We start from the raw sequence: 22,530 nt of genomic DNA, 5'->3' as shown, positions 1-22,530 counted from the left end.
TTTGTTATTTTTTTGTTTTTTTTTGTTTTTCTACGGCAATATTAAAATCGCGCGTGTTAATAACTAGCTGTATTAACGAATAGTACATTTCACATCTTTCCAATCGTGTCTCGTGTCGTCTCTCTTTTTTTTTATTTTTTTTTATTTTTTTTTTTTTTTTTAGACACACTCCTCTCCTCTTACTATACAATCGTATAAATTATATATGTGAGTGGCTGCCTAATTTCAAATTCTTCTTCTTCTTCTTCTTCTTCTTCTTCTTCTTTACTGCACCGAAAATTTAATTGTAAATCTTAATGGCCTTTTCGAGGTAGTTGATACGAGAGCGCTTCGGCGCTTTGTTGACGTGTTCCAGGCCGAGCCAAGGCCTATGTGGCGATGTGCCTGCGTTTAAAAGTGGATAAACTACAACATTTATTCCTTATCAGAGTCAATTTTGAGAGAGTATATCCAAACAAAACAAAAAGAAATATATATATAGCATATTTATGTTTCAATCATCATGCAGCATTAAAATTGTCTCGATCAGTAATTAAATGTGTGTGCGCATGTATAAACTTGAGTAAAGCTCTGAAATATATATGTGTATATTTTGGAAAATTATAAGATTATAAAAAGAATTACACTTACTACTTTGATTCGGATGAGTTTGAAAATCAGCGATGTCGATGCAATAATCCGGGGATTCGATAATGAATTGTGGTTTGCCCATCGTAACCACCGCGAACTTAAACTTCAAAGTTTTTTTATGAATTCTCATAAAAGATCAAACAAAATTAGATTAGGATGCCTACCTTTTCGAATTCCTTCTCTTGAACTCCAAGTTTCTTTAGTAGTCTCTCTTTCATCTTTGGAAATGGTTCACCCTAAAAGAAAATATTTATCAATTGAAATATACATCTGTCATTTTTTATATCCATGTGTATATATATATATTAAGATAATATTATATATATATATATATATATATATATATATATATATATATATATATAAAGAGCGCTCACGTGTTTAATTTTAAAGAAGAATGGTATGCCAAACGTTGAAAAAACGTCTTTGTGAAAATGCGCAACCGGAACCAACATTTCATCATCAGCCAAATTGAGCTCGTCAGATGGAACTTCTTCTATCCTGTACATTTTAGTGCCCGATGTGTTTAAGGTATCTAAAAGTACGTCGTCTCTAGGACCGGGTAACAACTTATTACAATTGATTTCTAATATCCTTAATTTTCCTGAGCCATTTTCAGATAATTCCACTTGTTTCTTAGCCTCTTCCAATAAAGTAGCAACAGTTCCATTTTTATTTGGATAAAGAATAATTTCTTTTTCTTCTTTTAAAGATGGTCCGACCCATATACATTTGAACTGTTTTTTGTTTTCAAGTTCATTGACTCTAATACTAAGCTGCTGGTAAAATAATTTCTTTACTTTTGGTTTACCATATGAAAACAATTCTTTCAGATTGCCCTCAAAATTACATTTCAATGCAGATCCTGGGGAATCCTTGTAACTATAATTAAGAAAACATATATATATCTATATAATATATATTGTGCCATACATACACGCGCACGTACATATTGTTATTATGTTAAGAGCTTTGAAAAGGTTTATATAGAATGTTTACCTTTGACACCTGAAGAATTGTAACAGATATGGATCCGTGCCTACGCGTTGCGCTACTGCATTAGCCATTTGATCATATGACATTCTTAATGAAAGCTCCATTGTAAAGCCTGGATCGTTCGGAATAGTTTTATCACAAAATGTGACTTCTACCCTGGAGAATAGATCCCTAAAAATGTTTGTAATTTTAATAATAAATATTCTCTGATATATCTCTCAAAAGAATTAGAAAAAATTCTATATTTACTTAAAATATTCTTTGCAAGTTGGAAGGTCATATTTTTTATTATCTCCCTCCTTCTGAAATACTATAATATCACCATCCATTAATTCCTCAAGTACTTTCTCCAAGGGATCTGACAGGTTGTCTATTCTTTCAACTAAGTTTGGTTTAATTTCTTCGTATAGTGCTAGTTCTGTATCCGGTGGAAAGCCAGCTCTTTCATTTAATATCGGTATAAGTTCCACTGCACAAAACCATCATAATAATTATTTTTTGCCAGTGCAAAAATATAAATTGTATATTAAAAACTATTAAAGAATTAAAATATCATAATAGAAAATAATATGTAAACATGTTTGTGTTCTCTCATGTGCGCGAAACATCAGTATGAATTAACAAAATAATACGTGTATAAAAACCGTATTGTAATAATAAACTGATATATATATATTTAATTAATATAAGTTTACTTTATAGACATATAGACACAAATGTAAACTTACGAACTCTCGCTACCACAGGCATATAGTGGTGACCACAATAATGGATTTTTTTATTTTTAGGATCATATAGTTTAAAAAACAACAAGACATCGGTATCTTTATCAAAAGGTGGTAACGCTGTCAAATCAGAATCCGGAGGGACGAGCTCTACAAACACATTCCAAGGATTCGCATTATCCGCACAGTCGTACAATGATTTTTGAAGATCAGCTTCTGGTTCAATTAACGTTGGCCTGCAGGTTTGATTCGTACGTATACTAAACGGCCAAACGCGAATCTGTTCTATCGGATATCTCTGCAGAAAGAATTGAAATATCATAAACTTGTTCATACTCAAAATTATTACATGAAATAGTTATATAAAATATAATAAATTAATGAAGAAAAAATTAATTCTTACAAACACACAGACATATAAAAATTGTATGATATTAATTAAATTATCCTTTTCCTCTCCTTCTTAAAGAAAACTTAAAAGTCTATTATAATTTACTCCTACTTCGGAAGGATTTTTTTTGATGGAACATCTCTTATTTTACATGTTTTAATACAAATAAAAATAATAATTAATTCCATATATATCGAATGTGTTTGAGATATTTTGAATAAAATAATGTTAATCAAATTTTATTGTATAATTATATAACTTGTATTCACAAAGAGCTCACGCCTAAATAATATTTTAAATAAGCACTTACCAAACTGTCACTGAGAAGTTCAAGAAACTCGTGCACAGTTCCCTGCTTACGTACGCGAAATACACGATATGATGCGTGCTCCGGGTCGTAGAGATCATTTCCTTGGTGACCATCAAAACTATCCTCAAGAAGAACGTTAATTGTCATAAATAAGGGCGCTTCTGATCTCTCCTTTCTTCGTATTTGTTCCAGCCTCTTCTCCTCTTGAAGTCTCTCCACCAGCTAGACCAACAAAATTAAAATTATCTATATGCAAGGAATGTTTGATTCATCTGTCTTATTCTTTTTCCTTAAACGTTTTTTGAAATCTAAAATTTTTAATTTTGAGAAAAATAATTATATAGGAGAATTAGTTAGATTATCATCATACTTTTGAGATTCGAAATTGAGCAACATTCCAAACATCAAAAGAATGAATATCGTTTGACCATTTACATAATTTTAATTTTGTTCATCTGCCGCAATATCGACTACCAAGTTAAACATTTACATTATGAGAATTATTCAGTGGGGAGCGATGGATTTACTTAAGTGTGATATATACATGCAATATATATATATATATATATATATATATATATATATATATATATATATATATTCAATATCAACAATTTAACAATTTTTCACTATATATTTTTTTTACTTCTACCAAATTCACAATATCATAATTTTAAAAAATTCTTTTTTCATATATGCATTCCAATGCTCAAGCAATTATATGGAACCATAGAAAGACATATGCTAAGATTCCTGTTTAGGATATATACATATCAAATCTTTCTATATAAATAGAATTGACATTTATAGAAGAAATGAATTATTACTGACATAAAATGCTTTATAATCGACGCTAATAATACAAGGATAGAAAATAAATAAATGAATGGCCACCACTCGTGCCGAATAATAGCAGAGATGTAATGTGTAACTATAGTAGTGTGGAGATGCTCTGTTAAACATTTGTCGAATTAATGCTCAGTTATACCTGAACATTACATATCGTTCTTTCTATTGGTGAACAGATATTGAAACGGTGTAAATAACTAACGTAGATTCAAACTTTAAATTTTCTAGCATCTAACAGTTTATTCGTTATTTTTTTCATTTTTATATATAAAATAGTAAGTATAGCATTTAAAGGTATTCCACGATTATATCTACCATAACGTATCTATATTATTGATGATAGTTTGCCTCTTCTTTCTTTCTATTTAATATTATGTAACAACAAATAAATAGATAAGCATCTGTTAAGAAACATACTCACTATTAACATTGAGAGAATTTAATGATTAACGAGTTGTTTTTGTTGCTGTTTCATTGATTCCGACTTTTGCGAAGCACAAAATTCTTGATTCATTATTTATATTAAGTAGTAAATATTGATTCAAGAAAATGAGCAAAATGTAAATATAATAAATCACATTACTCCTCGCTCACCAAACAATCCTTTTTAAATAACGAATACAGTGTAGAAGACATAAAAAGGAAGCCAAATATACCAGATCTATTTTTCTCTCTTTTTAAACTGTTACTGAATAATATGCATTATTTCATTGTATTAAGTTATATATGTAACTATTATCACTGCACTTACTTAAGACTTTCCCACTGTTATTTCCTTTACAATTATGCAAACATATCCAATTAAATTCAAGATATGTGTGTGCAGTTTTCATTTTAAGCTTCAACATGATACTACAATACAATCATTAATTCCGAATATATTATTTTACAATGTTTATTACAATAAAATCATTTAATAATCATTCCAAGGCTTGTCCCGGTATTACCCCAATAATCAGGCTTTAGATTAATTTGATCCTACTACAGAGTCTTTGACAGCGACTAAAGTGCAACGCGTATCTTAGAATATTGACTCTCTTCAATTCTCATAAATCTATCAAAAATTTGTCTCATATCTTCTTTTTATATAAAATTATCAATTCAGATAAAAATAAAATAAAAATCACAAATAGAATATCTTCACACGTCTCGATCGTCCGTACAGAAAAATCTCTATAAAAATAGTTGGAAAAAAAAAAAAAAGAGAAAGAAAAAAAAATATTCTATAAAAATTATACAAAACAAATCTCTATATAACATGATTTAGAATACATATCTTTGCAAATAGATTTTACATATAACTTTATAGAATAACTTTGATCTTGTATTACGCAACATCGTATGCTTTGTAATAGTAAATAATGCACACGTAGCACCGTAAGTAAAGTGCTACATATATTATGCAACATATTATACTTGTGTATATGGGAACAATTTACACGATATTTACTTCCCTTTCATCAAGAGTATGTGATATAGATAATTACAAATGCTTAAAAATATATGTATATATGTACGGACAGCAAAGTATTAATTAATTCGATAAAATTGGCAATTCTTACTTTCTGATCAGTCCACGTATTTAAAAGAATAAATAGCTAAAATTATGTGTTGCTACTGTTATATATATATGTATATATGTATGTATGCATGTGTATATATATATACATACATACATACATATATATGTATATATATAAAAAAAGAAAAAGAAAAAAAAGAAAAAAATATTAATGAAGTTATAGCTAATTTTAAGTATATGCTGTTTTCATGATGTTTGGTTTGTTGCTTTCATACACTGTCATTTTCAGTAATAATATATTATAAGCAGACTCGATATAACTTTAAAAAGTCAAATCATTTGCCGGAAAGCAATTCATATAATTTACAAGTTGTTCCATCTAGTCATCTATCCCATTTCTGCAAGTTAAAAGTCATGAATACAGAGATTTGGGTTTCGAGGATTTTGTGTGCACGGACGAAGAGACGCAGTTTCTGTATGCGAGTCTTTAATTGTATCAGTTGCGTCTTTGTCGCGTTCAAGGTCGCTCAACTCCTGGGAAAGCTCTCTTTGAAGGACGTTTCTGACCTCTTGAGGTATATCCTCTTCTTTGACTTCTTGCAAGACGTTTTCCAACTCGGAATTCCTTATATAAACCAGCATATATGCATTAGTACAATGTTTCACAGCCATAGACATGTCCTCATCTTGACCACCGTAGTTGTGTTCAATGGCCTCTTGTTTTGTACACCGCGAGACGACATCATCATCGAACTTGCACCACTAATATAAATGAGAACATTTTATAAAATATCTTCTTTCATACGTTTGTAAAAATTTGACCATATTCGTTCAATGTTGGTTACACGTAAATATATCAATCTTTGTCAACGTGTTTTAAAGAAATTGTGAATATAAAAAAAAAAAATTAACTTACTTTTCCATCTCCACTAGGATTAATAAATACGACGTAATGACCACCATGATTGTCACCACTATGTACGAGAACTGCATGCAAAGTATAATCTGCACTTCCTCTTGCAGGATCTTTATTTTGCAAGTACTTGTCGAGATTAATTTTTTCATAGAATTCAAACCTTCAAAGACGATCTCGTTTCATTAACATTATCGTACTTGCATTCGTTATTTTATACGTGTAAAGAAAATTGTTAATTTATATATCACTAACCTATCATTAAATTTAACTGAGCAATCTGTGACTGGGTCATACTGAAATCGCATTAAATGTAAATGTAAAACAGGAGGAAACGATGAGAAAATAACACCTTTCTCAGCTTCTTGCAAGCCATGCTCTCCTGCATCATATTTGTTATCACCATCAAGACTTTCAGTGCTCACATAATCACTAAAAGATTCGTAAACTGAAATGCAAATCATACGTAAATGTAGGGTTGCGAGAAATACATTAAATAATAAGATTAAATCAATCATGATAATCCAAACACATACTGTTTTTCTTTCCTTTTATGTTCAATTGTATATCATAAAAAGTTTCTTCTCTCGTGGACTTGTATTCTATGTTCTTGCATTTAATAAAGGACATCATTTTTCCTTCAAATAGTTTTGGCACTGTACCTTCTACACACGTACCTTTCATTTTGCTTTCTAATTTATCTAACAACTGTCACAGAATAATCAATTAAAATCAAACTTCATGGATGCAAAGAAAACATAATTTATTCCTCTGCATTTTAACTTACCACGCGTAAAAATTCTTGTACGTCATGTTGCATAAAAGAATCCAGCGTTTCCCATCCAAAACTTTTAGTCAACTTTTTTGTCCCAACAGGTTTGTCAGAAAATTGCAATTCGTGAAAAACCCTTTGTAAAGCTAATGCAACACTTTTACTGGAATCATCACTCTCAGTTGGCATTTTATAAACTGCTTTACGTAGCTAGAAATTTATATTGTTATCACATTACACGTGAAATTTATATACCAAATCAAATCAAATCAAATCAAATCAAATCAAATTATATAATTGGTATTCAATATACCTGATTAGTGAAGTACAAGGTTTGAAGTAAAGAATTCATATAACATGTAGCTCCTTGATTTTTTAAACCTACATGTCCTGTATGTTTTTTACTATCCCAACAAACACCATGTGGTGCATCAGCTATTACATGAACCTATGCATTATAAATTAAAATGTAAAAAAATACATTGTTTAAAACATGAGCGATATATAATAATATAGTATATGAACCTCAAGAGTTATACAATCATCTTTGATAAAACCTTTATCTGGATCCAATACTTCATGCCATGCCATGAAATGACTAAATCCCCAGTCGTTTTCTCTACTATAGAAGAGATGTTGTATCTCTACAATGGAAATTAAAATTTTTTAATTACGTTGTACTATAATCTTTAAAAAAGAAAAACAAAAATATATTTTTCATAACATATTAATTGTTTCTTCATACTAATTGCGTTGTACTTACTTCTATTGAAAGGTGGCTGTCCTTCTTTACAAGATAATAGTCGAAGCTCTGCTGTAGCAGAACAACTCCATGAAGTAGATTCGCTTTCTCCGTTACATTGTAGGAAGAAACCAAGCGATTTTTGTGTCTGTCTTTCTTGTGTTGGACTAGATCTTGGCATCACCATTATTTTCCATGGTAAATTACGAACAAAACAAGCAGGTGACAATTGAGATTCTTTCATTTTTGAAATATTTTCAACTGTGTAACGAAATGTGGCCTCTGATCTTGCTTCGTCTAATAAAGAGATGATAAAATTACTGTCAAAATACATTCCATGTCTTAATGAAATTAAGACAATATTAAGGTAATATAAATCCGAATAAATTAGATAAATTAGAAAAAGGGAAGCGTCAAAAATGTACACAAATACAAAACATATAACGTATATCTATAAGCAATAAAAAGCAACAAACCTTCCTCCATTTCTTGATCTTGTACTATAGACGCTAATTCTTGTTCTCCATTAATAGGACGGCTCTCGTTTGTATCCCCACCACCATCATTTGGTGTTTCTATAAATTACAAGCATAAATACAATCTTCTGTAGTTTTACCTTTCTTTATAGATAATGACACACTTATGATAGTAATATCACGATATCTGAAAAATCTTAATTTTCCTTATCATTTCCACTTTAACAATTTCATATAACAAAGAACAGGAATCTGACTAAGAAATCAATGAGATGAAAATGTCAAGAAGTAAGGTTATCTGTAAATGAAAAGTGCATTAACTTCACAAAGATATTTTTGGAATTCTGCTACATATCCCAAGAATGTATCATCATAGTAGTAATATATAATAACGGCATTACCATGCAGCAAAATTATGCTGCGAAACAATCATTTTTTTCAATTTATCATATATCAATTAAATTCTCAATACTTTTAATCACATTTAATTTCACAATCTTCCATATTACTAGAAAACAGTTGAATAATGATTTGAAATGAACAGCACAAAATCAGCGATTATTTTATATATTTAAAATATTCATAAATATATAAAAATAGAATAACTACTATAAAGAGACTCGAAAGAAAATAACTTACAGCTTCGATACAACATTGTCTGCTCTTTCGAAATAAAATAATATAATAATCAAAGTACGATCCAACGTTTTCCAAACAATATCAATTACTTTTACATCAAACTAATATATTAAGTGTATACTGTATCCAAAAAAAAAAAAGAGAGAAAAAAAAAAAAATAAAAAGAAATACCTATTATAACATTAAATAAAATAGTTATTCTGCGGTGTAACATTTGAAATGAATATTAGATTCTATACGAAGATAAAATATATATTTCAAATTCAGCTGATGAGAGAAAAACCGAATCTGTGTTCTTTAAAATTTTTTTTTCTCCAAATTCCGTTAGAACTATTTCAAAATTGATAGGTTCTCGGAAAAAAAAGTTTACTAATAAACCTCGCTGTTATAGCATCGTATGAAGAGAACATGCATCGTTCGCTACAAATGGTATATACATATAAGCGTAGAAAGAAAGAAAAAAAGAAAAAACACGTTGAATAATTTCAAGAACATCGTGTTAATATAAACGTGGCGAATAAAGTGAACGGATGTATTGTCAAAATAATGCAAATGTTTCTCGACTTTCTCCGATCTCCGTATAGAAGAGAGAAGAGAGGAGAGAGAGAGAGAGAGAGAGAGAGAGAGAGAGAGAGAGAGAACGAGAGAGAGAGAGAGAGCGAGAGAGAGAGAGAGAGAAAAGAAAGAAAGAAAGGAAGAAAGGAAGAAAGAAAGGAAGGAAGAAAAAAAGAAAGAAAGAAAAAAGAAAAAGAAAGAGAGAGAGAGAGAGAGAGAGAGAGAGAGAGAGAGAGATAGATAGAGAAAAAGAGAGAAAAGATCACGATCCAAATAGTCAACGCGTTTCGATGCGTAAGTAACAAAGAGTCATACTAATACGTATAGACGGCGTTGGATCGAGAGGAGAGCCGTAAAAAGGTATAACGAAAAGATCCGAAAACTCACCCTCTTGCGTGTCCATCTCCTCGACCTCGTTAACCTGAACCGGCGTCAGATTGAGCTGCTTAAGATTCTCCTGATCGTTAACGTGGTTCATCGCGATGCCAATGTTGATGGTCGTCTTGACTGCGCTAGGTACCTCGGAGGCGGGTACCGCCGTCGAGGTTATTTCCGCGGATACTTTGACCGGCGCTCCTCCAGCGGTTGAGCTCCGTCTACGAAGCTGCTGTTGTACACGTATCTGCGTATTTTCGCGCGCGAGGTCGCTGCTCATCAGTTGCTGACGATGACGATGCTGCTGCTGCTGCTGCTGCTGCTGCTGCTGATGCTGATGATGCTGTTGCTGTTGCTGCTGCTGCTGTTGCGGCGGCGGCGGCGACGATGGCGGTGGTGGTGGCGATGGCGGTGGTGGTGGTGGTGGTGGTGGTGGTGATGTTGGTGATTGCTGCTGCCGTTGGTAATCTTGCTGTTCCTCTTGCCGTTCTTCGTTTTCCTGTTCGATAGCAACTAGCAATGTATTCTCAAGATGACTGGCGTCGCTCGGACGACTCGAGAACGACGACACTCTAGCGCACGGCGATGATTGATACTTGCTTACAATTCGCCCAATTTCTGTTGCCATCAAGTGCCCCCGTATTTTCGGGGGACGCCCACAACATATATCCCTATATTTTATATTTTCACCCTCGTGTCTTCAATCACGACGATCAGGCGGCCTAACTCGGGCGGCCACTTATTATTATCGGCAGTAGAACCTTCCTCTTCCTGCCTCTCGTCCTCGTCGTTTCCGTGTCTCCTCGACGTCGTCGCTACCGTCGTCGCTGCCGTCGTTGCTGCTACTACTGCTGCTGTCGCTGCTGTTACTGTCGTCGTCGTGATCGTGTTTGTCTCTTGGTTGTCGTCGTCGTCCTCGTTGTTGTTGTCGTCGTCGTCGTCGGCGTCGTTGTCCTCGTTGTCAAAGTCTTGGTCGTTGTCGTTGTTGTCGTCGCCGTTGCTGTCGTCGCGGTCGTAGCGATTTTAATCCGTTGTACTCCCTTCGTTCTTCTTCCCTGTCTCCCTTCCAATTTTTTCCAACAGTCGGCAGTCCGTATAATACGCGATTTTTTCGAACACGAAACCGGCGCCGCGTTCGACTCGACGACGTTCACAAAATTCACGTACCTCCTCTCTTTCTCCTCTTACACTCCCTTCCTCCTCAACCTCCACCACCTCCTCCTCCTCCTCCTCCTCCTCCTCCTCCTCCTCCTCCTCCGCCACCTCTTCTTCTTCTCCTTCTTCCTCTTCTCGTCGCGCCACCAAAACGCGATATATTAATCCGTGTCGCGAGTGACGCTCACGGTTAAAAGCGATCAACGTTGCCGTTGGTTCCAGCTTTTCGATCTGTTTCGTTCACAACGTGTTCGGCTGAACCGTACGGGGAAAAGATAAAAAAAATATGTAAGATCGATGGAGAAAGAGATTAACAGGAGAGAAACAGAGACAGTTTAAAGAATGAAAGACTTAAAGAAAAAGAGAGAAGAGAGAAGAAGAGAGGGAGACGATGAGCCGTTTCTACTTCTCTTTTACGCTCAAGATACGCTCTTTGCTCGCTCTCTCGCTCGTTTCCACGCTCTCTCTCTCTCTCTCTCTTCCCCTCTCTCTCTCTCTTCCCCTCTCTATCTCTCTCCTTTCCCCCGTTCGGTAAGTTACACCTTTCTGCGAAAATAAACAAAATGGCGACAATGTAGTTACTCTTGATACCGTCCGTTTCTCTACCTATCCGTTTCCCTTCCCGTCTCGATCGACTTCTCTACTTCTCTTTCCTATTATCTGCTCTTTTTATTACCCATGAAATTTTGTCTTTGTGTTTTAGGCAAGAACTATAACGACGAATAGAAGACTCTCTCCCTTTCTTTCTTTCTTTCTTTCTTTCTTTCTTTCTCTCTCTTCTCGTTGCAAGACTTGATGCAATCGACGAGCTAAAACGAAAGAAAAAATATCTTGCAAGGGTGATAGTTGGCAGCGACCAATCACGATATTCCTTTTTATATTCCTCCACTAAAAGTATCTTTAATTAAAGTGTATATATATATATGTGTGTGTATATAATTTTAGAAATCATGATAAGAGAAAATAAAGGATAATTGAGGACGCTCTATTAAAAAGCTTCGTTTTGACGAATTATGTTCGGTAATCTGTAAAAAAAATTTCCCTAGTTTTCAAGCACTCTTATTGGCTGGAAACGAGGGTATCTATGTATGAGCTCATGTGAACGGAAGAATTAGATTTTAGTCATAAATTAAATTAAATAAATGTTACAGAATTGTAATTATAATAATGCTTTAAAAGCGTATAAAAATTATCTAATTAGAAATAATGCTCGAGAATTAGAAAAATGCTTTACATACCATTCGAATTATTTTTACGAACTGCAAATACACGTGTCGCTTCGTATAAATATAATTACGTGATTTCACCCTTTCATCAAGGTCAACTACACTAATCTCGTCAGAGTTTAAGTAATTTAAGGACTTACCGAGAAATCAATCTGATGATTGGTCGAATATCGATTTCATTTCACTTTTATTCGATCAGTAAATGCAATAGGAAAGCAATCATTCCGTCGTTACTAATCCATTCTTATAAGAAAATTGTTAAGGTTATTTCGTTTCATTCTAACGTCTTAATTCTTTTTTCCTCGAGTCCTCGATATTTTTTACTTAAACGATTATTAACATTTTTCGCATTATTGTATGTCTAATCGCGCCATCGAACATAAATGATATTATGTATGTACGTAATTTTAAAAAATTCCAATGTCATCGTCTTGACTCACGTAGTAACACTCACCTTTCGGCATGAGTTAAGTATATTTCGAAAAATATAATGAATATATGTATATAGATACATATATTACATTAGTTCAAACCAAGAAGTCTCACAATGCCTTGAGTCGTTGGATTATCTACTTAAGTCGAGTAAAAATTCCTTTAATAGCTTATAAACTATATGTAAGACGGTATTAGAAGATTATTAAAATCAAATTTGATAAATGACTATGCATGTATGTGTATGTGAGAGAGAAATGATAGAAAAACAAACAAAGAAATATATAAAAACGGGATAAATAAAAAAAATTAAAAACTTTACACTGTACTTATACTTCATACTTGAAGAATTGATATTTTCATATTTATTTCTAACGCATTCATGTACATACATACATACATACATACATACATATATATATATATATATATAATATACGCATACACACATAAATTTTTTCTTCGATATTTTCTTGGTAACCGATAGTACCATGCGATGATACTAATTTTCTGTCGGTGACCATGGTAACGATAACTGTATTATTTACATCGTGACACATGCTACTTGTCTCTAAGTAAGTTTACCGATTCGAAAGTGAGGAAGTTGTTATTTTCTTTAATCTCTTTCATCCTATTGATAATCATTGAAAAGAAATAAAAATCCTTTTGCAAATTGAATCTAATCAGAAGGATGGATACTAAACCGCTTGATATAATTGGAATAATAGGATTCGATGGTTCGTATAATTTTTTCATCTTTTTTTTTGGGTCAATATCTTTTCTGACACATACATACATATATACATACATACATACATATATACATATATACATATACATACATATACACATAATTTGTATTTCCGTTCGTAATACATATATCGGAATAATGAAGTTTTATAATAAATATTCCAAATTAATTGATTAGGTGTTATGAAAAATGCATTAAGATTGCATCCTGATCAAGAGCATATGATTTATCCGATGGGAAACAAAGTAACGATAAAACATATAGCTTCTGGCGAACAATCGTTTTTAAGCGGACATACAAATTTAATTTCTGCGGTATGTGTTTCTCCATGCGGTAATTTTGTGGCTTCTGGTCAGATAAATCATCTCGGATTTAAGGTAATACTAAGAGTTCGTGTAATTTCATACGGTAAGATCGAATTTACTTTTTTTATAATTTTCCTTTTCTTTTTTTTTTTTTTTTTTTTTAACAGGCTATGGTCATCGTTTGGGATTATCAAAATCGTACTGTAAAAAGTAGCTATGAAATTCATAAAGTAAGAGTCGAAGACATTTGTTTCACATTGGATAGCAATTATTTGATAAGCCTTGGTGGGAGAGACGATGGTAACGTTGTAATATGGGACGTACGAAATAACGATGCTATGTGTGGTAAATGAAATTTTCTCATAAATCTGTATACATGTGTATATATGTATACGCGCGTGTACGTATCTATCGTGTGTATTCTTGATGATCGAATAACGTTAAATTGATTTTCAGGATCATTTGCGAGTAATGAAATAGCTGGTAACACTTACACGATAACAAGAATGAATACACACGGAGAATGTTTTCTTACCGGTGGTGATAGAACCCTCAAAGTTTGGCGAATCGATTCGAAAAGAAGAAAGGTTTACGGCGTAAACGTGAAAGTAGGAAAATTAAGACGTTCGATAAATTGTATCGTTATAAGTGAAAAAGATACTGACGCTTATTGTGGAACGTCCTCGGGCGATATCATAAAAGCAAGGTTCTTATGTTTAGATGTATAATAGAATTTTTTTATAATCGATGTAAATTATTTTATCGTGTCTCTACGATAATAAACATTAATTTTTCTTATATATCTATACATAGATTGAATTACCGTTCCGAAGATGAAGAACAAGCGGAATCAGTGATGATAGGTTGCTATTCGAAGATGTACAAAGGATCGAAAAGAGTAAATCAAGCAAAGGGCGAAGTAGAATGTTATGCTGGCGGTGTGGAGAAACTTTTGCTTTTAAAAGATGAGAGAATGATTGTTGGTGCAGGTGATGGTACAGTCGAGCTAATCGAAATCATGGATATCGATTTTAGTAAGACCAAGTTCGCCAAACTACCGAGTACACCGCAAATCAAAACTGTAAGTGATAAAAGAAAATGTTATGTGAAAAGAATTCTTTTTTCTTTCTTTTTTTTTTTTGCTCTTTTTTTCTGTATTCGCAATCATTCGTAAGTCAAACGAGTGAAAAGCTATTTGGCAGCATCTTGTAGAAAATGTCTGCGGTACCGTGACGTCAATGTTATTATACAAGAATGATTTTGTATTGGTTGGAACTGCCCTAAGCGAGATCTATCAAATAAGATTGTCCGATTTCGATATGAGACTTCTTGTGACTTGTCACAATAGTTCCATATATTCCATCGTTTTTCCTTGGTAAGATCGGAAACATCGATAAAGTGATCTTTTTATACCGAACATCGAAATAATTCTTTTCTTTTCCTTTTTTTTTTTTTTTTCAACGTTATAGGAATTATTCTGAAATATTTGCTACAGCTGGAAAAAACGATATTAGATTATGGAGATTAGAAACGCAAAAGGAATTGCTTAGAATTTCTGTACCTAATTTCGTCTGTAGCTGCTTATGTTTTTCTCACGATGGACGAATGATAATTTCTGGTAGGTGTATATATAAAAAAAATATAGATAAAATCCTTTAATTAACAATACTTTTCTTCTATTTATTGAACATTGCAGCATGGAATGACGGTATCGTAAGAGCATTCACGCCACAAAAGGGTAAACTTATCTTCACTATCCATAATGCTCACATAAAAGCTGCATCGGCAGTCGTGATAACGGCAGACGGGAAAAGATTAATCAGCGGAGGTTGCGATGGACAGGTAATTTATATTTTATACATTCATCATTCTCTTGTTTCATCCTCATCCTTCTTCTTTAAAATTTTCGATATGATCAATATGTCATCATTCGTAGGTACGTATATGGGACATAAAACCCGACGTTCAACGACTCGTCTCAATTCTTAAAGAACATAGAGGACCCATAACATCATTGTGTATATCCTCTAATAACGAGGATTTGGTTAGTTCGAGCACGGACGGTACGTGCATAATATGGGACGTAATGTAAGTGTTGATTAGCTATTTACAATATTACATTTTTTGGAATGTGACAAATTGATGGACAATCGTTAATCAACAGACGTTGCGCGAGGAAGCAAGTTTTAATGGGTAACACGATGTATATGGCCGCGTGTTTCAGTCCTAATAGCATACAAATCTTGACTTGCGGTACAGATCGTAAGATTGCCTATTGGGAAACGTGGGACGCTTCGTTGGTTCGTGAAATCGAGGGTTCTACCTCAGGATCATTGAATTGCATAGATATTAGCCCTGATGGACAATACTTCGTCACCGGCTCAAACGATTGCATTGTTAAGCTCTGGGAATATCACACGGCCAATGTCACACATATTGGCATAGGTCATGCCGCGATAATAACATCGTGTAAATTTAGCTCTAATGGCGAACATGTGGTATCGGTGAGCGCCGATGGCGCTATCATCATTTGGAAGTCCCCATTTATAATGGCGCGTGTGAAGACACCATCCATCAAATCAAAATCAGTGACAGCGCGTACAGCTGTTAAGCCAGAGGAACCTGAAGTGAAATGCGACGATTTAAAGCTGGACGATTTAGGAGAACATGTCGCTGGTATGAACCAGGTGGATGAGACTGCTGAAAGTGTTAGGACTACATACCATGGTATTAGAAAAAATCAACAAATAAAATTTAAACTCGATTTAAATTCAACGTACTCTTGCGAATAAATAATTCTATCAAATTAAATATTTCACAGGCGATGATCAGCTACAGCCATGTACACGCGATCCAGCTGGTATACCTTCACCAATTTGCTCCTGCGTCAAAGATAAGGATACAACGTCGGTTGGTACAAAAAGCAATTGATTCTATTAAAACGTCGAATTTGATTTTATCTAAGCATAGCGATTGTTCCGTCGATGTACGACTTAACAAGTATTCCATATTGCAGGTAAAAACTTTAAACGAACAAAATCGAACTGAAGAACCTTTGGGTGAATGTCCTTGCGCGAAAAATATGGAAACGAAATCATTGCTTAATTCAAAACGTAGCTCGAGAAACCCAACTGAAACGGCGAACTCTGCTTCATCTAGCCAACGCCGTGCGTCTCTGCAAAGCAATAAGAAATCTCTATTAAAATCGAAAATTTCGACTGAACGGAAATCTTTACAATGAGTATACATCATATTTATGTCGGAGTTACGATCGTTTATGTCGTACGTAATTAAATATGGAAATCATTTTATATACGCGTATGTATTTGTGTTATAACAAGTATTATGATTGATTCAAATGTATGCAACATTATGAATTGACAAACACATTATTCATAATTTGCCCTGAAATATCAGGAATGAGGAAGATTGGTATATCGTACAAAAAAATATATGAGATGTAAAACTTATTATTTTTTAGACAAGTCTTTTATGAAACCTTTTGAAACATAATTACATAACATATCGTTTCTTCGATTATATCCGTAGGAATAGTCACAGTTTTATTAAAATCTACATGAAGAATAATTTTACTTTTGAAAGCAGATATATCGATAGGTTGTCGAAATAAATCTACGCAATAAATTTTATGATTGTCGCTGAATAAAGCAAACGTATAAAGAGGAATTATATTATCAAATCCAAATTTTTTGATATTATTATTGTACATACATTATATATCGTATAATAGTGTATTGAAATACCAAGTAATAGCATATTTTTTATTTTCGAAAATTAATTGTAAATCAGAAAAATTCTTTCGGATATAGTTTCCTATGATTATTAATTTAGAGTAAAGATTTTTTACGTTGATATCGTAGATCGAATAAATTATTTTTTTTTAATTGATCACATTTTGTATGTTTGAAAAAATTTGCGTTTTCATTTTTGAAAATTGAATTTAGCGTTTTCTTGATACATCACTGATCGTTCGACGCAAAAAAGTAAAAACGCTAATGGCGCAGGATAGGCAATCTGTCAGTATTGCCAACCACTGGCGTGGCACTAGTTTCTGCGCTCATGTCCGCTATACAAAGCGATAGAGATTTTTTGGAATTATTATAATTTTATCTATTAATTATATATTTTTGACACATATTAATTCTGTAGACAACTCGTTGTCTCTTGTTGTAATGAAAAAATGTTTAAAAAAATTGTATTATTTAACAAAGCAAAAGATAATAATGTAACATTTCAAAAATTCATACCAAAAATTAAATTTTTTCTTTTTAAGATATTTTTTAGAATATCGTTAGAGAGAATGAAACTAATATAAAAACAAGTACAAACATATGGTAGGTGTAGAAAATTTTTTTAAATTCTTATCTTAAAATATATAGCAAAACATTATAAGCAACGTCATTCTAAAATAGACACTTTATTCAACAGTATACCTGTATAATCAGGTACATATTATTTCGGTTTATTATGGCAAATAAATAAAATAAAATAATATATATTATATGAAAAAAGAAGAAGTTTTATACAAAACTAATCTATATGGAATAAAAACCTTATTCTTCACAATATATTAGCATCTCATAATAAATGAATATATTAGGAACATAATATACGCATAAATTGAATTGATTATAAATAAATATATATCTACTTTAACTTGTGATCTTAAGTGCAATTTATATACAATATCAGAAATGGATTTATAAGCCTAGAAAAAAATTATATTAATAAAAAGTTTTTACCGTTAATAAAAGGACACCATACAATGCTTAAGCATCAAAGGAAGGTCACAGTTAGCCCCATGCTGGACTTTTGCAATAATGAATGATTAATTTTCCATCCGCACCATAACAATCATATAAGTTTTTTACTGTTTGATCTGGTGCTGGTGCAAAAGTTTGATTTACGTAAAGAAACTGAAAAAAATGTACAGACAAATAAATGAATAAAGAAGTTTTTTTTTTTTTAATATTTTGTATACATTTTAAATATTTTATAGACTTACTAATCTCTCAGAGGATTCTAATTTAAGATACTTCTTCATAAAATCTGAAATTCTTCCTATTTGATTATCCTGACAAACAGACCATTTTTTCTGTTTCATGATAGGTGCGTTGCCAGTTGCTTTTAATAAGATATCAACTAAAACATTGGATGACAGATAAATATCGTATGCATTTTACTTATTTCTAATTTATAATTATGTGAATTTTTATGATTATAACGAATTTCGATTAATTATTATAACAATTACTTTTTTCTTTGTCCTTTGAAGCAACTGGAGGACCACCATTTCGAGTAGTATTAGTATCTTGTGCTATATTTTCCAAACTTGTTGGTGCTTCTTCATTAGCTGTGTTATCAGTTAAATCTTCAGTTTTCACAACTTCACTCGTGGAACTATCACCTTCCTTTTCAGCCATTATTTATAATTTTATAACTTTGCCAATCGTAAAATAAATTAAATTATCATAAATAAAACATGAAATAGAACCGTATCAACTATGTCGAAAACATAAAAATTCGTAGCTCGTGATAAACTTGTAGAAATCATATGTATTATTAAACATTCGAATAACCCATGACAACATTCAGATTCACCATTTATGTATTATACATTACATTTGAGTATAAAACGAACAAGTGCCATCTACTTGGACAAGGAAACATTATTTCGTTCGTAAACGACAAATCGAAAGAAACTATAAAGTTTGATTGTAACAAATAAACAAAAGTAAATGAAAATAAAGAAACTAATAAACATTTGTTATTTTTAAAGGAACATTTTAACGAAAAACGAAATATATATGTGTATAGTCTAATTATAAGAAATAGAAATGCAAATACATTCCCAATCCGAATATTTAAATTTACCGCTAGAAACATGGCCAATCAGAAATGTACTAGTGCGCATGCGCAGGTCGTTTGGTCCGGCATTATGATCTACAAGTTTGGTAGAGAAGTATATAAAGTGTACACAAGTGTATAAAAGCGTTGTGAATGTATATTGAATTATCCTTTATTATTTTTTAAACGATAAAACAGATATATTTAAAATTGTGTGAAATAGTTTAAGAATCTTTCTTTTAAATTTCTTTCTCAGAGGTAAAATTTCTAATATATATTTTTATAATTTTTTAGGACAAGAGTCACATTTGCAATGTACTGACACTTTAGGAACTTAACCCTACCTAAAATAAAGTAGCAAAATTTTAATAAACATAAACTGTTCGTTAATTTATGTTTTTCAAGATAGAATAATATATATATATGCATATATTTCATATTTATAATTGATTTTTCTTATTGTATTAAATATAATTCTGTGAATATATTTTAAAGAAAAAAGTGCAATGTAATTGTGAGAAGTATCTATAGTAAAGGCACACACTATTTTATAATACATTCGTTCAAATACATTCGTTCATAATACATTCGTTCATAATACATTCGTTCCAAAAAAATTTTTATATATTTTTATAATTTCATATAAAGTCGTTTACTAGTTAATTGTATTGTTAAAATAATATTACTATTGTATACACACACATGTATGTATACATATAAATATTTTATATATATATAAATAATTAAGGTTTTATTTAATTATTTTTATATACTTTTATTTAATTTTTATGTATTATGAATAGAAATCAAAATGCCAGAGGGAACAATGGACGGTGGACGCATAATGAAGATGGAAGTGGATTATAGTACTAATTGTGATACTAAGATTCCAGAATGTAAAAAATTAGCTCGAGAAGGAAAGCTACATGATGCCTTAGATCAATTGTTAGCATTAGAAAAACTTACTAGAACTGTACGTATAAATTGATTCAAAAAAGATTTTATTATGTTATATTACATAATTGAAAGCATGTAATAAAATATATATTATTTTAGGGAGCTGATATGGCATCAACATCTCGAGTGCTTGTTGCTATATGCGAAATTTGTTTGGAAGCAAAAAATTGGGCTGCACTGAACGAGCACATAGTTCTTTTATCAAAGAGGCGTTCTCAATTAAAACAAGCTGTAACAAAAATGGTTCAAGAATGTTGTAGTTACGTAGATAAAACTCCGGATAAGGAAACTATGGTTAAACTAATTGAAACTTTGCGTTCAGTAACAGAAGGAAAAGTAAGTTTTCGACATAATCAATTTGTTAGATAATAATAACAATTTCAATTTGTAGATTTATGTAGAAGTAGAAAGAGCAAGACTCACTCATCGATTAGCTAAAATAAAAGAAGAAGATGGTGACATAAATGGAGCTGCCGCTGTAATGCTTGAATTACAGGTATTTAATTTAATTTATTTAATTAAAAACAATACGCTTTTTATTTACAAAATAAATTATGAATGTATCGCGTAGGTGGAAACTTATGGCAGTATGTCGCGTCGTGAGAAGGCCTCTCTTATTTTAGAACAAATGCGTTTGTGTTTAGCAAAGAAAGACTTCATGCGAACGCAAATAATTGCTAAAAAAATTAATGTCAAATTCTTCAGCGATGAAAATGACGAAGAGACACAGACATTGAAGTTAAAATACTACGAGTATGTAATATTATCTATTCGTTTAGACGAACTCCGTACGATTAAACTTTGACGGGAATTATTTTTTAGTTTAATGATGGAATTATCTCGACACGAGGGTTGGCATTTAGAATTATGTCGTCATAATCGAGCTGTACTTGAAACACCAGCCGTTAGAGAGGATCCAGAAAAAAGACATACTGCATTATCACGTGCAGTGCTTTACTTAATACTTGCTTCGCATGAACCAGAACAAGCAGACTTGACTCATAGACTGCTAGCTGACAAAATGCTAGATGAAATACCTATATACAAGTATGATATATACTAATATATTGGGATGAAATCATCTCTAAACATAACTTTAAACTGTGACAATGATAATGGCAATATTTTGCAGAGAACTTTTACGCCTCTTTGTAAATCCAGAATTAATAAAATGGTCTGGCCTTTGTGAAATTTATGAGAGAGAACTCAGAGCAACAGAAGTATTTTCTGCATTAACAGAAGAAGGTCGTAAACGTTGGGCTGATCTGCGTAATCGAGTTGTTGAGCATGTAAGTACAGGTTTAACTTGCGTGCTTCATTTTTTCAATATTTTGTTATATACTTGTTTTTTATTAAGGAAAAAAAAATAAATAAAGAAAATATTTTTTTTTCTTTAGAATATTAGAATCATGGCAAAATATTACACAAAGATTACATTGACTCGTATGGCAGAGTTATTGGATCTTCCTGTTGAGGAAACTGAAGCATGCTTATGCAATTTAGTGGAAACAGGTGTAATTAATGCACGTACTGATCGTCCCGCTGGTGTAGTACGTTTCACAGGAAGTCAGGAACCAGCAGCTTTATTAGATACGTGGGCTGCTTCTCTATCAAAATTAATGAGCCTTGTAAATCACACAACCCACCTGATCCATCAGGAGGAAATGCTTGCTGTTGCACAATCATAAAACATTGATTGATATATTTGAATCTTACGAATGTGTATCGTTCGATGTATTTATTGTGCCACAGATAAAATTTTATACACTATTGAACTTGTTTTCTTTTTCTTTTTTCTTTCTTCTTTTTTGATATAATTTGTTATAATTATTTTATCATTCATAGAAAGAAAAAAATTGTAATATATATATATATATTAAAAATTAGAAGTGAAAACACGCTATAAAGAGGACACATACAACAATAAAAAGTATATATAAA

The 22,530-nt window shown here is 32.0% G+C and overlaps 4 protein-coding genes across 13 annotated transcripts in view; 2 read left to right on the top strand and 2 right to left on the bottom strand.

The window, feature by feature from the left end:
- LOC127063347 (ubiquitin carboxyl-terminal hydrolase 7) overlaps positions 1-11,065 on the bottom strand; it is an 11,728-nt gene extending 663 nt beyond the window's left edge. The window contains exons 1-19 of one of the 5 annotated variants that reach the window (XM_050993010.1): positions 10,500-11,064; positions 9,908-10,394; positions 8,327-8,425; positions 7,872-8,147; positions 7,634-7,752; positions 7,422-7,556; positions 7,124-7,318; positions 6,873-7,044; positions 6,592-6,784; positions 6,340-6,499; positions 5,991-6,185; positions 3,053-3,274; positions 2,355-2,649; positions 1,876-2,095; positions 1,630-1,797; positions 1,008-1,512; positions 795-866; positions 631-733; positions 1-405 (exon numbers count right to left, since the gene is read on the bottom strand). The exon at positions 1-405 is cut by the window's left edge and continues 663 nt beyond it. In XM_050993010.1, coding sequence (XP_050848967.1) covers positions 281-405; positions 631-733; positions 795-866; positions 1,008-1,512; positions 1,630-1,797; positions 1,876-2,095; positions 2,355-2,649; positions 3,053-3,274; positions 5,991-6,185; positions 6,340-6,499; positions 6,592-6,784; positions 6,873-7,044; positions 7,124-7,318; positions 7,422-7,556; positions 7,634-7,752; positions 7,872-8,147; positions 8,327-8,425; positions 9,908-10,394; positions 10,500-10,523 — 3,765 coding nt within the window. In that variant the 5' untranslated portion in view covers positions 10,524-11,064 and the 3' untranslated portion in view covers positions 1-280. Of the gene's footprint in view, positions 406-630; positions 734-794; positions 867-1,007; positions 1,513-1,629; positions 1,798-1,875; positions 2,096-2,354; positions 2,650-3,052; positions 3,275-5,990; positions 6,186-6,339; positions 6,500-6,591; positions 6,785-6,872; positions 7,045-7,123; positions 7,319-7,421; positions 7,557-7,633; positions 7,753-7,871; positions 8,148-8,326; positions 8,426-9,907 lie in introns of all 5 variants that reach the window. The other 4 variants (XM_050993006.1, XM_050993007.1, XM_050993009.1 and 1 more) reach the window with 4 other exon arrangements.
- Positions 11,066-11,826: 761 nt separating this feature from the next.
- On the top strand, positions 11,827-17,237 carry LOC127063349 (cilia- and flagella-associated protein 52). Of its 2 annotated transcripts, none has more exons than XM_050993012.1 (13): positions 11,827-11,944; positions 13,196-13,445; positions 13,637-13,836; positions 13,932-14,109; positions 14,221-14,470; positions 14,578-14,845; positions 14,967-15,139; positions 15,234-15,382; positions 15,461-15,606; positions 15,701-15,852; positions 15,929-16,491; positions 16,586-16,674; positions 16,781-17,237. In XM_050993012.1, the coding sequence occupies exons 2-13, from the start codon at positions 13,400-13,402 to the stop codon at positions 17,003-17,005; spliced, it is 2,439 nt and encodes an 812-aa protein (XP_050848969.1). In that variant the 5' UTR covers positions 11,827-11,944; positions 13,196-13,399; the 3' UTR covers positions 17,006-17,237. The 2 variants fall into 2 exon arrangements, with proteins under 2 accessions (XP_050848969.1, XP_050848970.1); XM_050993013.1 differs by having other exon boundaries at positions 11,832-11,944; positions 13,361-13,445.
- Positions 15,404-19,405, bottom strand: LOC127063355 (autophagy protein 12-like). 5 transcript variants are annotated; one of them, XM_050993031.1, is made up of 6 exons: positions 19,040-19,405; positions 18,791-18,927; positions 18,528-18,701; positions 16,818-16,939; positions 16,545-16,646; positions 15,404-16,386 (listed from the first exon to the last, which is right to left on the bottom strand). In XM_050993031.1, the coding sequence occupies exons 1-3, from the start codon at positions 19,206-19,208 to the stop codon at positions 18,579-18,581; spliced, it is 429 nt and encodes a 142-aa protein (XP_050848988.1). In that variant the 5' UTR covers positions 19,209-19,405; the 3' UTR covers positions 15,404-16,386; positions 16,545-16,646; positions 16,818-16,939; positions 18,528-18,578. The 5 variants fall into 5 exon arrangements, with proteins under 5 accessions (XP_050848988.1, XP_050848986.1, XP_050848987.1 ...); XM_050993029.1 differs by having other exon boundaries at positions 16,545-16,939; XM_050993030.1 differs by having other exon boundaries at positions 15,404-16,646.
- A 316-nt stretch (positions 19,406-19,721) lies between these two features.
- Positions 19,722-22,364, top strand: LOC127063491 (26S proteasome non-ATPase regulatory subunit 12). The gene is made up of 8 exons (XM_050993352.1): positions 19,722-19,890; positions 20,436-20,605; positions 20,689-20,925; positions 20,981-21,085; positions 21,161-21,342; positions 21,412-21,636; positions 21,722-21,878; positions 21,987-22,364. The coding sequence occupies exons 2-8, from the start codon at positions 20,444-20,446 to the stop codon at positions 22,275-22,277; spliced, it is 1,359 nt and encodes a 452-aa protein (XP_050849309.1). The 5' UTR covers positions 19,722-19,890; positions 20,436-20,443; the 3' UTR covers positions 22,278-22,364.
- The last annotated feature ends 166 nt before the right edge of the window (positions 22,365-22,530 follow it).

The sequence above is a fragment of the Vespula vulgaris genome, chromosome 4 (genome assembly GCF_905475345.1).
Source record: "Vespula vulgaris chromosome 4, iyVesVulg1.1, whole genome shotgun sequence".
In the NCBI taxonomy this organism is placed as follows: Eukaryota; Metazoa; Arthropoda; class Insecta; order Hymenoptera; family Vespidae; genus Vespula; species Vespula vulgaris.
Note: the sequence above shows the minus strand (reverse complement) of the source record. Positions and strands in the feature narration are given on the sequence as shown.